We start from the raw sequence: 15,965 nt of genomic DNA on the forward strand, positions 1-15,965 counted from the left end.
GCCACATTCTGGATTAATTGTAGTTTCCGGGTCACCTTCAAAGGTAGCCCCACGTAGGGTAGCCCCGCATACTGATGAACACCCAGCCCCAACCCCTGATGATCTCTCCCAGCAGCTGCATGTAGATGTTAAAAAGCATCTTAAAAAGCAGGATGGGCATGTTAAAAAGCAGGATGGGCAAGGATCAAGGAGACAGGTGGTTGGTTTCACTCATCCAAGCAGCCTGTCCACATCCTCGGAGGTAGCAGATTGGAATTGATCCCACACAACTGGACTACTTTAAGCATGACTAAGTCTGGATCCAATCCAATATATTCAGAATTGCCAAACTAATGTGGCTGAGACTGAATTTATTTTAGTTCCATATTCTGGGATCTTTCCTTGACCTGCACAAGACTGGAACTAGGATCATATTCTGGTTACTTAACTGATGGGCCAATGAATTTATTTAGGGTGCTGTACAACAAAGGTCCGTATAGTTAAAGCTATGGTTTTCCCAGTAGTAATGTATGGAAGTGAGAGCTGGACCATAAAGAAGGCTGATCGCCGAAGAATTGATGCTTTTGAATTATGGTGCTGGAGGAGACTCTTGAGAGTCCCATGGACTGCAAGAAGATCAAACCTATCCATTCTGAAGGAAATCAGCCCCAAGTGCTCACTGGAAGGACAGATCCTGAAGCTGAAGCTCCAATACTTTGGCCACGTCAGGAGAAGACTCCCTGGAAAAGACCCTGATGTTGGGAAAGATGGAGGGCACTAGGAGAAGGGGACGACAGAGGACGAGATGGCTGGACTGTGTTCTCAAAGCTACCAACATGAGTTTGACCAAACTGCGGGAGGCAGTGGAAGACAGGAGTGCCTGGCGTGCTATGGTCCATGGACTCACGAAGAGTCGGACACAACTAAACGACTAAACAACAACAACAAAAAATAATAATAATTGCTGACTGTTAACACCTCTGGCCCATCCTCATGCTCCCTCCAAATGCTATTTGTCATTCATAATTGAGGCTGAGCTACAAAAGGTGATCAGGATCCATTTAAAATGAGCCGGGTAACCCTTAAACCCCAGTTAAAATGCATTGACAGCTTTGTTTTCTTTACACATCTTGAGTATAGAGTGTGTCACGTACAAAGTGCAACTGTTCAATATCTGGATATTTGAGGCTATGATACTCTTACTGGGACACCTGGACACAGAGGAGGTGTAGGTATAACACTTCAACAGAATGCTCCCCCACAAAAGGGGGGAAAGGCTGGCTTATTGTAGATCTGTCAAGAGACCTTGGAATATGCTGACAAAACAAGCCTCAAAAGAAAAAGCTGAGGGTCAAACCACTTACCCCAGGGAATCTTGTTCAGGTCAATTCCTGGAGAAAGTGGATTGAGGAATGCAGACCAAGAAATTCTAGCCAGGCAAGAACTAAAAAAGAAAAGAAAAACAAACTTAAGGAGAAGTCTGGGAACGAAGTGGCCTTGCCATGAAACCAAAACCTCAAGTCTTGAATAGATTTGATTGCAAGTATATTCAGATACCTGTATTTTTTTCTACTACAGAGACTATGGGTCTTTGCAACTACTGTCTTTTGATGAAGGCATCCAGGTTTATGGAAGTGATGACAACAATATCACACTGTTGGTGGTACACCATCTTTGTCAGGGAAATATCATCATATAGGGCAGCATTCACCTAATGAACCCCATCACCAGAAGCTTCTGCTTGTGCAGTGGGGCTTCCCCCACTTCTCCTCATGCCTCCTGAAATTGGGCTCAGCTGTATCTATTGGGAGAACCCCAAGAACACTACACAGGGAGGGGGAATCATTCTGTCTGATATGCCTGCACAGATGGAATGTTTGTTGAATTTCACCCATAGTAATTTAACAGAATCACAGAATTGTAGAGTTGGAAAGGACCACAAGGGTCACCTGGTTCAACCGCCTGCAATGTAGGAAATCTTCTAGCCAACATGGGACTCGAACCTATTACCCTGAGATTAAAAGTCTCATGCTCTACCGACTGAGCTATCCCAGAATTTTTTGTGTGTGAATGCACCTCTTGTGGTTTATACTGAACCAGGGTTTCAGAAAGGTAGATTTCAGAACATACAAATACCTTATCAAGTTACTGACAATGAAGCATCTTATGGTACCTGAGAATGGCATGATCTTTTGTGGAGCAGAGTCCACTTCATTGGATCCATGAGGCATTTTTTCCTCAGTTGGCAGGTGTAGATGAAGGGGAGGGAAGTAAACAGGGGAGTCAGATGGAAATGCAAACTAGGCTGTGACAATCACATTAAAGGGCATTAAATGTATGTAGAATAAGCATAGTGAGCATGCAAAGCAGCAGTCATTAATGATAACACAAACGTCTTTGGTTATTTAATTGACACCTGTAGTGGAACAGGAACATGATTCAAGCCAGAGGCAAGAGAACTGAATTTCATGAAGTGCCATGGTCAGATCACTTTCTGGTGCAACTGGACTTCTCCGCAACCCTTCCCCTCTGCAGGGAGGTGGGACCGATTCGGATGGTCCGCCCCCGCTACTTAATGGATCCAATTGGCTTCCAGAGAGTGGTAGGGGATGTTTTATCCCATGTTGAAGGCAGCCCTTCGTTGGACTGGTCATGTTGTGCGGATGCCTGATGATCGTCTTCCAAAGCAACTACTCTATTCCGAACTTAAAAATGGAAAGCGTAATGCTGGTGGTCAACAAAAGAGGTTTAAAGAATGTCTCAAGTCAAATCGTAAAAAATGTAGTATAAACACTGACAACTGGGAAACACTGGCCTGCGAGCGCTCCAGTTGGAGAACAGCCTTTACCAAAGGTGTCATGGGCTTTGAAGACACTTGAACTCAGGAACGCAAGGGAAAAACGTGCTAAGAGGAAGGCACTCTTGGCAAATCCTCACTGTGATCAACTCCTGCCCGGAAACCAATGTACCCACTGTGGAAGGACGTGTGGGTCCAGAATGGGCCTCCACAGTCATTTACGGACTCATTGTTCAAACCCTGTTTATGGAAGACAATCTTACTCAGCTACAAGTGATCGCCAAAGAAGAAGACCTCCATGAAACAGTGCATGAGTAAAGCCTTCAGTAATATGCAGTCAAACAGACAAGTGAAATTGCCTGTGGTAAGACAGGAAAGACAAAAGTACAAACCAGATTGTGGGAGAGGGTTAATCTTAATTTTCTTAAATAATGATCTTTTTAAAGAAAGGCAAATGTAATAAAAAACCAATGCCATCTTTTAAAACCAACATGCAATTTATTTTTTAAAAATGTTTTCCATAAACACTGATTTACAAAATACAAACATTTCAAAGGTGAAATAAAAAATAAAAATCTGCATTAAAAGTAGTAAGAACCTATATTTTATTTTACATATATGAAAGTAGAACGAGGCTTTCTATACAAAAGGATGAATAACATATACACATGTACAAAACTGATCATAATGAAGTAAAAAATTGATAATGTTGAAATTTCTCAAAGCAACGCTTTTGTGGTTATAACACTTCCTCCCTATTTAATTTTGGGATATATAGATATAGATAGTGTATATGTGTGTATATATGTGTGTGTCTCTCTCTGTGTATAATTATTTAGTTACAGGTAGGTAGCCGTGTTGGTCTGCCGTAGTCAAAACAAAATAAAAAAAATCCTTCCAGTAGCACCTTAGAGACCAACTATGTTTGTTATTGGTATGAGCTTTCGTGTGCATGCACACTTCTTCAGATCTGAAGGTGCTACTGGAAGGAATTCTTTTATTTTATAATTATTTTATAATTATTTAGTCGTTTGTAGAAACCTTTGATCTAAGGTTACATTTTCAGTGCACAGCGGCCTGTGTAAATATTCTATAATCTATTAGGAAAGGGGTGTACAGGATGTTGTGGGAGGGGTACTACTTCTGGTGGGGGACACTTTGTGCTCCTTCTAGGGTAGTCTGTTCACTTTTGGTCCTGACCCTGCACTCAGCTCTCATCTGTGGCCTCCTAGAAACAGTCAGAATGTGACAGCGGCCACACACCAGAATGGCTTTGACTGGCCATTCAACTAGAGGGGGCCAGGCACACCTGTTTCTATATACTAGGAGGCTTGTGCTATTGCTCACAGGAGTGGTTGTTTTGCAAACAGCTAAAACCTATGTGTGTCATTTCATAAGTAACCCTTACTGAGTTCAACTAAGGCAGTCTTAAAGAATACCTGAGCCACATTTTTTGAAGCTGTCTTACTGACTGTGTTGGGACTAGTCTGAGTAAACAGAGTATCACACTTCTGGAATTCATAGAACAGAATATGTCTAGTACTGCTTGGTTAACTTCTATGAGTAACCACCCACTGGCCTATTGTGTTTCCTACCGTGTTTCTCATATTATAAGACATGTCTTATATTTATTTTTTCCTCAAAAAACACACTATGGCTTATTTTCAAGGGATGTCTTATTTTTTTCCTTCTCCTCCTGCCGCGGCCGGCATTGCTGCTGTACCTATCACTATGTCTTATTTTCGGGGTATGTCTTATATTCCTTGAATGCTTAAAAATCCTGCTATGGCTTATTTTATGGGTATGTCTTAAAATATGAGAAACAGGATATGTGCTTTACATGAATTAACATTGTAATTTCATTGCAAGAAATACTAAGACGGTAGCAATCTAAGGCTGTTGAAAAGTGAGGATGTATGGACTGAATTTTCAAGAAGTATCATTTACTAGGTTCAATTGTTGCTACCAAGTAGCTCAACTATAACCTAAGGAATCATAAGATTGATTTTAAGCTTTTTCAGGCAATATCTTCCCCAGATCTAAGATAAACTGTATGAATGTAATAATATAATTATGAATGTAGTGGGGTGCGAAAAAGTCTGGAATCTCAAACCAGGTCCTATGTATATTGTTATGGAGCATCACTGCATCAATGTCCTTTGATCTTCTATAAATCCCATAATATGGCCAAAGTGTCCCTGAAATTGAAAAAAAGAAGAAGCAAACCAGGGGTTATTATACAGATCAGCATTTGCACTATATAGAAAAGGAGAAGCCAACATTGTTGTGCCTTACAGAAGCTGAGGAATACAACTCCCATTAGCCTCGGCTGCATAGCCAATGGTCAGGGATGATGAGATTTGTAGTCCACAGCATCTGGAAGCTATCCCTGATGTAGAGAATAAGTAGCAAGCAATACCCCTGCAAAAATATTACCAGCCTGGACAAGCATGGGAAGTGCTTTGATGTCCAAGTAAGACGTTGACTTTGTATTCTATGGCTGGATCTGTAGGGAGCTTCTGAGTGTGGCTGGATATGCTCATCCAATACAGCTGGCCTCCATAAGCCAAATGCTTTCTAAACTGAGCCTACACTACTTTCTTCCTGTTTGCATAAGAACAAAATAATTGCCTTGCTCGCTTAGACCAAGTCCCAGAGAGTCCAGCATTCTGTCTCCAGAGGGGTTGGCCAGATGTCTCTGAAAAGCTCATAAACCAGGCGCGGCAGCAATAGCCAACCCATACAGTTCAGCTGCTGCTGGAGACAATCAGAAATAAATTGAATCACCAAAGGCAATGTTTTAGCTTTTGTGACTATGATTATGCGCCATGAATTTGTCTAATCCTTCTTTCAGACCATCTAAGCTAATAGACGATCACTTTATCATGTGGCAATTTTCTAAGTTCATGAATGGCAAAAGGGGGGAAATTTGTCCATACATCCTAAGATGAGAGATGTCAGCACAGGATTCTTAAGTGGCTTCTACTTTTCAGGGAACTTTTCCCATGGGGTAGATGCATGAATACCTGTTTCAGACATTGCACAGAACCACAGAAACAGGAAACAAGAGCTTACTCAAGCGCCATTTTTCCTCTGCTTGTCAAATATCTAAAAATTGCCTACAGACAACATTCACTGCACTTTCCCTGGCTTTTGCAATACTTGAACGTGAAGGGAGGACCTTTGACTCCAGTGGCCTAGCCACATGTCATACAAGACGCTAGTTGCAAAAGGGGTGGGAAGAAATCTTAGCGTCTGTACTGAAACAGGGTGATGTAGCTGTTACATTAGGACCTCCAAGAACCCTGAGCTACCCAATGAGGTTATACAGCAAAAGTGTAGGCTAAGGCCAAGTTATGCATGATTAGGGAAATTGGCAGGCTTTGGTGTTCTACATAGCAAGTGAAAGCCATGTCTTTTGTGTGTATGCATGCTGCAGGTCACCATAGTTCGACCTAGGATTCCATATCATGAAAAACCATGCTTCATACATTACAGGAAATGCCACGAGAAGATCTATCTATCTATCATCTATCTATCTATCTATCTATCTATCTATCTATCTATCTATCTATCTATCTATCTATCTATCATCTATCTATCTATCTCTATCATCTATCTATCTCTGTTAGAATGGAAAAACCAGGTAAATAAAGTCCTTGGATTAGCTTTAAATCAAAACATGGCTATTAAAATGGTTTGTAATCCATAACAAGTGCCTATATCCTGACCCTCCACAAAGCAGAAGAAAACAAATTATTATTGTGTTGGCCAGTGTGAACAATCTGGCTCCCTGGCAGTGTCCTTGCCTTCAGGAGAGGGGACTTCCCACCAGAAAACAAAAATACTAATCACATCAGTTTCCATGGGGGAGAAGACCCACCCAGAGGGCTTTTGTGGAATGCCTGCAAAAATGTCGACCCTCTTTTTGAGCTGAGGACTCAAAAAGTCCTCTGCACCCCTAAAGCCAACTTATTCCGTTAAATTCCACCAACAAAGGACTCCCATCTGCAAAAGCCTTCCATTCCCTTCAGTAAACAGGATAGGGCTTCACTGGCAAAGAATTGCATGCACAGAGCTGCTGCCGTCCTAAACTGAACCGAATAAGGAAGTCTGCAGGCCTATTACAAAGCACTTGGGGGGTCTGGAATGGAGTTGTATTGTCATATGTTGGGACTGACATAACTTTGCATAATTAAAAAAAAACCAACAACCTTCTGAGACTGAACTAAACTGTTTAGAAATATTTAAAAGAAGTGTGCCATATGTCTATCTATAGCTTCTCTCCCCTCCCCATTTTGTGGAAATGTACTTCTAAAACTCTGTGCATAAATATTAAAATGTATCTTAATTGGACATACTCCTGGAATACAATAATCTACACCTTTTTAACTTGAATTGAGATTCATTTACATGACTAAACTCTGCTTTCTAGAATGCATTTGAAAAATGAGCTTGAAGTCCCTATATTTTCCAATCTGATGCAGGAAACGTATTAAGTTTGCACTCTGCTAGCATAGGGAGAAAAAGCTAAATCAATCTGCCTCTTTTATTTACATGCTTTATCCCGGAGAAATGTAATTGCAGGGTTTTTTATTATTAACTTTATGTTTTATGGCTCTAATATTTAAGAACAAGCCTATCTTTTATGTCATAGTAAGAAGGTTAATATACTTACAGGTTCTCCAGCAATACATCTTGGGCAAGGCTGGGCTGTAGTTCTGGTTTCATTATCCGGAAATATCTGATTAACAAGCACACATACACAAAATTCTGAAAAAAACAGCCACTGGTTGACATTTTTATTATGAAATATATTAACATCTTCTGCTAAAAGCATGGATTTGGGCTACATAAAACATACCACGGAATTTGGCTTTTCTTTCATAATCTGAGGACTAAAGAAATCAGCGGGATCTTTCTGCTTCAAATCCTGCTCCATATCCCAGTAATCCATAGCACACTTGCTTGGTGGGTGGCAAGCGCTGATCACTTGTGGAATAGTCTCTGAACTTCTACACACTCGTTTCTAGAAGGGGGAGGAAAAGAAAAAGGATTAAAGTGTAAAGTTTCCACCCCATCCCACTCCTCTACTTTGCACACAGAAGGTCCCTGGCATCTCTGCATTGGACTGGGAGAGACCCTTGCTTCAAACTCTGGAGAGTAGCTGCTGCCAGTCAGTGCAGACAGTATAGAGTTAGAAATTACAGTGGTGCCTCGGGTTGCGTACTCAATCCGTTCCGGGGTGCCATTCGCACCCCGAAAAGTACGCAGCCCGAGTGGCGCTTCTGCGCACGGCACTGATAGAGCGCTTCTGCACATGTGCAAAGCACGCAGAACACTTCTGCGCATGCGCACATGGTGGAACCTGGAAGTAAACACTTCCAGGTCCACGCGGTTCTTAACCCGAAAGTATGCAACCCGCAGCGTACTCAAACCGAGGTATGACTGTATACCTATAGTATGACATGGTATAAAGCAGCTTTCTTCGTTCCTATTACACACACACATGCACCATAGAATTGAAACAGCAATATGATAAAATAGAATAAAATAAAAATCAATGTATTTAATGATATGGACGTGCCGACGCCGCTTCCCATCTTCAACTACAAATCAAAAGTCACACTGTGGACTCTTCATGCATTACTGGTGGAAACCCTATACTAGAGGGATTTCCTAGGTGTGCTGAAGAATATCAATTTATAACATTTTCTAAAAGATCTAGCTATCCATCCATCCATCTCAGTTGGTTAGAGCAGGCATAGGCAAACTCGGCCCTCCAGATGTTTTGAGACTACAACTCCCACCATCCCTGACCACTGGTCCTGTTAGCTAGGGATGATGGGAGTTGTAGTCCCAAAACATCTGGAGGGCCAGGTTTGCCTATGCCTGGGTTACAGCATGGTGCTTATAACACCAAGGTTGCAGGGTCTATCCCTGTATGGGATGGCTGCATATTCCTGCACTGCAGGTGGTTGGACTCGATCAGGCATCCCCAAACTTCGGCCCTCCAGATGTTTTGGACTACAGTTCCCATCTTCCCCGATCTCTGGTCCTGTTAGCTAGGGATCATGGGAGTTGTAGGCCAAAACATCTGGAGGACCGCAGTTTGGGGGTGCCTGGACTAGATTATTCTTAGGGTCCAACTCTACAATCCTATGATTCTAGTGAAAGACCTGTGCTCAGTGTGTTTCAGGACCCATGGGATGTATAGGGCAGTGGAGCCACAGGATACTGAATGTGTCAGTGGTTGTGGTCCAAGAAATAGAAAGCGAGAGGAAGGCCTGCACGCATTCCAAACATCCTATACTATCCTTAGGGGGTGGGTATGATTTTCAACCATCCCCAGACCTGACCCCTTTTAATGTTTTTTTAGAGCAAAGGTTTCTGTAGAGTGGGAGAGTTAAAAAAAACACAACAGCTGTCCTTTCCTTTGCACCTCTGAATCTTCAGATGAGCAGAGCCCTGAACTCAGCATTTGTATTAGGGAGTGAAAATCCACTACAATATGCTCACTTGCAGAAAGCAAATTTAAAGTGGATCAATGCAAGAAGAATTTCTAAGGAGAACTGCTGAAAGAGGAGCACTGTTGAGAAAGAAACAAGATATAGCTAAAGGAAGTGAATCAGAAACAAAATATGTATTATGCTATGAATGTGCAAAATGCCTTCCACCGGGACAACATCCACCTCTTTTGTTACTGCAGAATTTGTCCTTTATTAAAATCTATGGCATGCAAGTACAAGAGGCATTAACTAGAGATATGCAGGGGACAAAGGATAAAAGGAAAAAGTGAATTGGTGCTGTGCATTGGATGAAATTTTGCTTATCAAAAATGAAACCAGACTATTGCTTTGGGTTGGGAGGTACTTAGTATCAGGGACAGAAATTTAGCATACAGAGTAGTTGTCTAAGAATCTTATACCAACGCAGGCAGAACCTACAGAGGTTTCTACAGAGAATTCCAAATTATTCTGAAATTCAATGCCATTGGAAAACGTCTCATGGAATTGCAACAACAGACCAGCGTAGAATTCTGATGGCGGATGCGGCATTAATAACACAGTACCTAGCATGTCCATGGCAAAGCCCTACAGGGTCATATAGCTTTGGAGACCACCTCCGGTTATTGAATTTCATCAGAACGGTGCATGAGCGTGCCAGACCTGTTCTAATAGGGCTCAAAAGTCTAAATAAGTCAAGAATAAAGCTGATTAGGGCTTGGAACAAGATAATTACAAGTGCCCCACTTTTTTAAAAAAAAGTACTGTAAAGTGTAAATTCAAGGATATACATGCATTTTCTTCTTTGGAAACCTGAGTAGGCACAGCATTTTTATTTTATCATATGCAAACAAACAGAGGCAGGTATACAATGTCTGAAAAGTTCTATACGGATTAATCCATATCTTCACTTGGTCACAAGTGTCTGATAGCCAAGTACAAAAAGCCCCTGGCGAATTCCGAACGCTGCTCCCAAGTACTTTGGGCTCACCCACTGGGATATGCAACAGCTTATTGTTTTCTCAAGTGTTTAGTGGCACTTGTTTGGAAGCAGTAACCATTGCTTCAACAATAGCCATAATGAAATTGTGACCTATTAAACATAGCTTTATACTTTTAGGTAGGAATATGCCATTTTCTTTATTTGCATTGTGAATTCTGGCTTATAAAAATAGCTTAGAAGTACAGTAGTGTGTTTATGTATGTGTGTGTAACAAAAAGGGAGGCATAGAACATAGTCAGAATCCAGCCTTCAACTGTTTGCCTTCAAGAAAAGTGGTTTTACGTGTTTCTTGTTTCTGAACTATATGTATTGTAAAGCCTGACAAGAGCTGGTTACTATTTGTGCACAGCGACAAATAGAAATGAGATTACATTACTTTTCCATGTACAGATTGTGATGAGACATAGCTTGAAAACAAGAGTTCACAGAATGTATTTTCTCCTCCTCCTCATATATGGTGTTTCCCTGATGCACAAGGTCTGCAGGTAACTAGTTGGGGTTTTGCTTTCACTTGAACAAACATGAGCAACCCACAGAACCTCTACAAGTAGGCCCTGTTTAGGTTCCCCACAGCTAGTACCTTGGCAGAACTATAAAGAATGAGAAAAAGACAATCTGTTCCCAAGCCCTCTTTGAAAAGGCTCAAATGGAGTCAAGCAAAGCAGTTACAGCTCCCATCACTGAAAACTGTAAGATTCTAGGAACATATTCAGAAAGCACATTTAGAGGGCAATCGGTGACACACTCCGGGTGAATCAAGCAAACTGGCTTTACATGACAGCACACAACCTAAGTGAATATTAACCAGCCTGTGTAATTAACATAGAAGTTTCTTGCATGACCTTTGTGTTTACATGTACTACTGTAGATAAAAGTACCAAGCATTTATTGCACCCATTAGCATACTGGCAAACCTGAATGAACACACAGCCAGATGATTCAGACATTTATCTTACAGGCCAGGAAATTATTTGTCTGACTGACCACCCCTGTACAACACATGTAGAATATACTTCAGGGTATAATTTGCACTGAATAGATCCTGATGTGCTAATAGCATCATGGAAATTGGTTGTAGAGATGTTTGTCATTTGCTCATTAACCTTTATTACCTTTATTGGGGATAACCCACTCAGATGGGTGGAGTATAAATTATTATTATTACAAAACTGATAGTTGCCTTTTAGCTCTAGGCAGTTTCCAAGGGGGTGGGGTGGGGATCACCTGACCCGGGTATGTTACTGGAGTTTGTCTGTCTACAAATTTGATAGTTTTTAACAAGGTATTGTTTATTTGGTCTTGTTTCCCAATCATCTCTCAATCAGGCTCTTGTTTCTCTTGACCTAGGGATCTGGATTCAGTAATAGATAGCTGACAGCATCATAGTAATGCCCCCTTATTTTAAATGCCAGACAGTGCTTTACATTGCTGTACACTAAGGGTGCATACTAAGACCAAACACTCATCTGATGGTGGTTTGTAATTCATTCATTCATTCAGCTGTCCATCCTGTTGAGGATGCTTTCACGAACCCCATCATCTTTGTCCCCAGCCTGATTTTTTTTTTTTGGCTACTTCTGCATGGAATATACGGCTTGACTCAAGGGATAGGCCAGGCTAGGTAGCCTGCACTCGGCACTCTGGAACGGCTGCATTACCATATGGCTGGAAGCACTTTCTTTGCTAAGTATATCAGTGGGATAAAAATTAAAGGAGACACCAATTACCAACTCTGATCTCAAAAGCTGCAGATAAGACCAATCACCCCTTAAGGGTGATATTAAAACTCACTCTACTGAATATAAAGCATTAAAGAAGATGGCCTTTAGACAGACACTGAAAATGAGGGTGGCATTAGCCTGCATTATTCTGATCAGCATAGCCAACAAATCCAATCCTCCGAAGAAATGCTATTAGTGTCACCAAAAAAGAAAAAAGGGGAGGGGGGGAGCTTTGTGCAAAGTCCCTGAAGGAAAAGAAGCAACTAATGTCATTAATGCGTTAACAGCCTCTGGTCACTTAACAGAGTGGTTTTAATAGGCTCTAGAGGGGAAACACGTCCAGCCCTTTTCAGCCAAAGGGAAGGTTAGAGCTGTGTGTGGGTTTTGAAGATAGTGGGTTGGAATCCTTGGGGATTTGCCTGCCTTGTTGTATATTTGCAAATGTCCTTTTAATAAAGCAAATGATGGCTAACTACAATTAAGTACCAAAGGTGGCTCTTTTAACAAGCACATGCCATTGCACTGATAGGTTTAATTACACTATAAAGCTCACCGGAAAACACTTCAGGAAAAAGATATAGGGGCATCAAGCTTTGCAAAATTAGTGTATAACAAATCACTGGTGATTTCAGCTTCCTGTCACGAGTACGCTGTGGCATTTAAATTCTGAGTCTCTTTAAGAAACTGGATTTTTGCTCACAAAGAAATTTTAAAAGCTCTTTGTGTTAAGAACTTTCCCTTAAACTATTTCCACACAGGCAAAAAAATAAAAATAAAAATCCTCGTCTGTAAAATATTTGAAGGACCAGGATCAGTCATGTTTAACTATTAACACTAGAGGGCAAAACAAAATCTTAGTATTTGGTAAAGTAACCCTCAGAAGCGGGAAACAAATTAATATTTTAAAATACAAAGTGCAGGTGTTAGAAAATTCTTTGCTTACAAAGCACACCGAAGTCAACTGCAGTATGGTTTCAGGGGATGTTATTTAGTTTAGTCCCAATGTATTTATTTTTATTTTTTTAGGTTTGAGAAGAAGTAGGTTGGTGTAGAGCAGGGGAAGGGAATTTGATATTGGGCTAACATTATTGAACTGCACCTTGGACTCTTAGCCATCCTGGTTAGGGCTAATGGCAGGTTTAGCCCAAAAGCATATGAAGGGCCAGAGGTTCCCCATCCATGGGAGGCAAATCACTTAGGGAACCACATTGGCTACTTCTGTCATAGTTGAGTATTTCAAATTCCCAGGTACCAGTAGGTAAGGTGCCCATCACTTTCTCTTCAGTGCACACGACACCCACCTTTTCCTCCTTTGGAAGTGACAATGTGTTATGTCAGATGCATCTACAACTTATAACTGGGTAATGGTTTCTGACATTTATGTATCACGAAGTGGCTACATATTTCTCCATTCTCACCTCCATGACAGCTCATGAAATTTCCTAGTCAGAATCTGCTACTTCCTTGCAAGGGTGGAAAGGTCTGATGAATGAGGAGACCCTCTAGGAACGTGATATAGGAGAATCACTTGAAGGTTTGAAGAGGCAGTAAAAGTAACTGACAGAGATAGGCCTAAGAACACCAGAATTGGTACATGAGGCAAAAGGTTTATGGCCCAGAGTATCTTTGTTCAGGCCTTTGGTTGTATGGTTCGGTCTTTTAAAAGGATAACCCTGAGTTCATGTAAGCCAAAAGAAGAAGAATAAATCCCAAGAATCTGGTTGTAACTGCTAGTAGTCACCTACCAGTTTTTTTAACTACCCTGTCTCAGAGTGCAGATACAGAAGGCAATGAGGGAGGGAGCTTGACGGTTTCCAGTGGGATAGCCGTGTTAGTCTGGTTTTTTTGGGGGGGGGGAACCCAACTCAAAGATGCTAATAGCACTTTAGTGCATGGGACCACTTTAATACCTTGCTTGTCCACAATACCTTTCAAAATGGAAAGGGCTCAGGGTTGTTGATGTGCACTTACCCCATGCTGCCAGGCAATATCCTTGGCAGTGGGCAGCAAAGCCCAGGTGCAAACTTGGGCAAGCTATGGCGGGAGATTTGGGTGGTTCAAATCTGCTTGGCTCCTTTCAGCCTAGCAAAAACACCTGTCAGCCCCAAGTCCAACTTAAGAAACAAGTCCATCCTTCAGCTCTGAGCCTAGCTCAGGGCAAAAAGGTGGCTTGGCATGCTTACCTGCTACCTAAGCCAGCTCCAGGCTTTTGGGGGCCATAGATTAAGGTACCTTTAACTGCCCTTTAACTCCTTTCCAAAGTGCCAGTGTCTCCTTCCTTTCCCTCTCCCACTGAGCCTAAATATGTCCAGCTGCCCAGGATGAGGACACAAGAAGCTGCTTCTCCATCTCTTCACTCTTGTCACTGCTTGGATGTTGGGGGGGGGCAGGTGAACAAGCAGGAGGCTGTGGGGGATAAGAGTTGGTTGCCTGCATGAATACTGGTCTCTGCATGTGCCCAGTGGTGTCCACTCATGGCTCTGGCCTTTGGGGCTGAAGGGTACAGAAAGCAAGATCCCCACTAACTTCAGCTTCAAATACAATATGGGAAATGGGCCAAGGCAGGAATTCTCAAATCTTCTGCTCTGAGGGCTCTCTTGAGACACCTGAAAATTACTGAGGCCCACCAGTCACAAAACAGTTGCAAATGGAGCCGGAGTTCGGCGTAATTAGCTGGCAAGTACTGACATAATTTTTCCTGCTGTTATCTAACCCACCTTTGGAAATGGGAAACTTAAAAGGAGAGCGAGAGCGAGAGCGAGAGCGAGGGAGAGAGCGCACGCGCGCCAAGACATTTACGTTCGGGAAATACACAAATGCTACAGATCGAAATGATCTTTTGGAGGTTGTGAAAAAGTTGCAAAGTATTCCCACTCATTAGAGCTCCGCCCGTTATTTCAGACAAATACGATCTCGCCTGGCCCTTGTAGCGACCGAGCGTGTGCGCGCGCGCCTTGAAATGCAAAGCTGGCACATTAATTTGCGAAGTCCTGTAAGGGCTTAGCGGCTCCTATTGCTTGCTTAGGATTGCAACAAGCAGCCTTCCTCTTTTCATGAAGTTTGCTTTCTTTCCCCTCCGTCCTGCCCGCTTTTCCTACCCTCTTCTTTAGCTCTTGCTTTGAGAGGCTGGCTTGCAATAAAAATAATATGCGTGCTTTCTGCCTTTGTCGCTTTCGCTTTCCAACGTGTCTTGGAAAGCTGGCAGCAAAACCTGCATTCGGGAGAGGGGCAGCGGAGGCGGAGGAGAGTCAGAGAGCGGTCCGGAGGTGGGGTGGGGAGCTCGTTGCTTTGGCGGATGTTACAGCGCATGCTCAAGCCTACACGTATCAGGCCGGGCACCAGCAGCAGCTCTTGATGCGCGCAGCCTGCTAGCGCTGAGCGGGGGACTTACGCGCTCCGGCTCGTGCATGCTCAGCTCCGCGGGCCTCGCTCTCCGCCGATCCGCCACCAGGTTCATGGCCACTTGACCGGCCGTTTCTCTCACTGCGCGCTCGGTCCCTCCGCGCCGCTTCTCGTGGGGCTGCGCGCCTGGCGCTCCACCCCTTTCCTTTTCGTAGCCAATCCTCCTAATCTGGCCGGCGAAGGATAGAGCGGCCTCCGCGCGTGTCTTTCTCCTTGCAAGGCCCGGCTGATAGAGCCCAGAGCTGTTTGGTGCAAGTTTACGATGCCCAGATGTAACGATACCAGGAAGTACAGTAATGCACTGATCGATCCGTGAGAAAAATACAAGCAGGGCTCAGGGCTCTTGCAGCGAATCGGGTTATTATTATTTCCCTTCCCCCAAGATTTTTGAAAAGACTTTTTTTTTAGTTACCGAAAAAACATCTAACCCCTCCTTTCAACTTCAGTGAGGCGAGGTAGTCGGAGCACACTGTTCTTTCAAAGGATGCTTTGGCAAAAGCTTCCTAGTCGTTTTTGGTAACTACTCGCAAATGAACCTGCTGTCAAAGACTTTTGAG

General features: G+C 42.7%; 1 protein-coding gene across 1 annotated transcript; it reads right to left on the minus strand.

Annotated features, from left to right (window-relative positions):
- Positions 1-3,937: 3,937 nt before the first annotated feature.
- Positions 3,938-15,557, minus strand: C5H10orf143 (chromosome 5 C10orf143 homolog). The gene is made up of 4 exons (XM_035138561.2): positions 15,398-15,557; positions 7,641-7,805; positions 7,455-7,520; positions 3,938-4,974 (listed from the first exon to the last, which is right to left on the minus strand). Exons 1-4 carry the CDS (start codon positions 15,461-15,463, stop codon positions 4,918-4,920), a joined length of 354 nt encoding a protein of 117 aa, XP_034994452.2. The 5' UTR covers positions 15,464-15,557; the 3' UTR covers positions 3,938-4,917.
- Between the last annotated feature and the right edge of the window lie 408 nt (positions 15,558-15,965).

This window comes from Zootoca vivipara, chromosome 5 (assembly GCF_963506605.1).
Source record: "Zootoca vivipara chromosome 5, rZooViv1.1, whole genome shotgun sequence".
NCBI classification, from domain to species: Eukaryota; Metazoa; Chordata; class Lepidosauria; order Squamata; family Lacertidae; genus Zootoca; species Zootoca vivipara.

Coding starts and splice junctions, on each gene's coding strand:
- C5H10orf143 (XM_035138561.2), bottom strand. CDS start 15,463: ATGAACCTGGTGGCGGATCGGCGGAGAGCGAGGCCCGCGGAGCTGAGC. Junction 7,806..15,397: donor GCATGCACGAGCCGGAGCGC/GTAAGTCCCCCG, acceptor TCCCCCTTCTAG/AAACGAGTGTGTAGAAGTTC. Junction 4,975..7,454: donor GATGTATTGCTGGAGAACCT/GTAAGTATATTA, acceptor TTTCAATTTCAG/GGACACTTTGGCCATATTAT.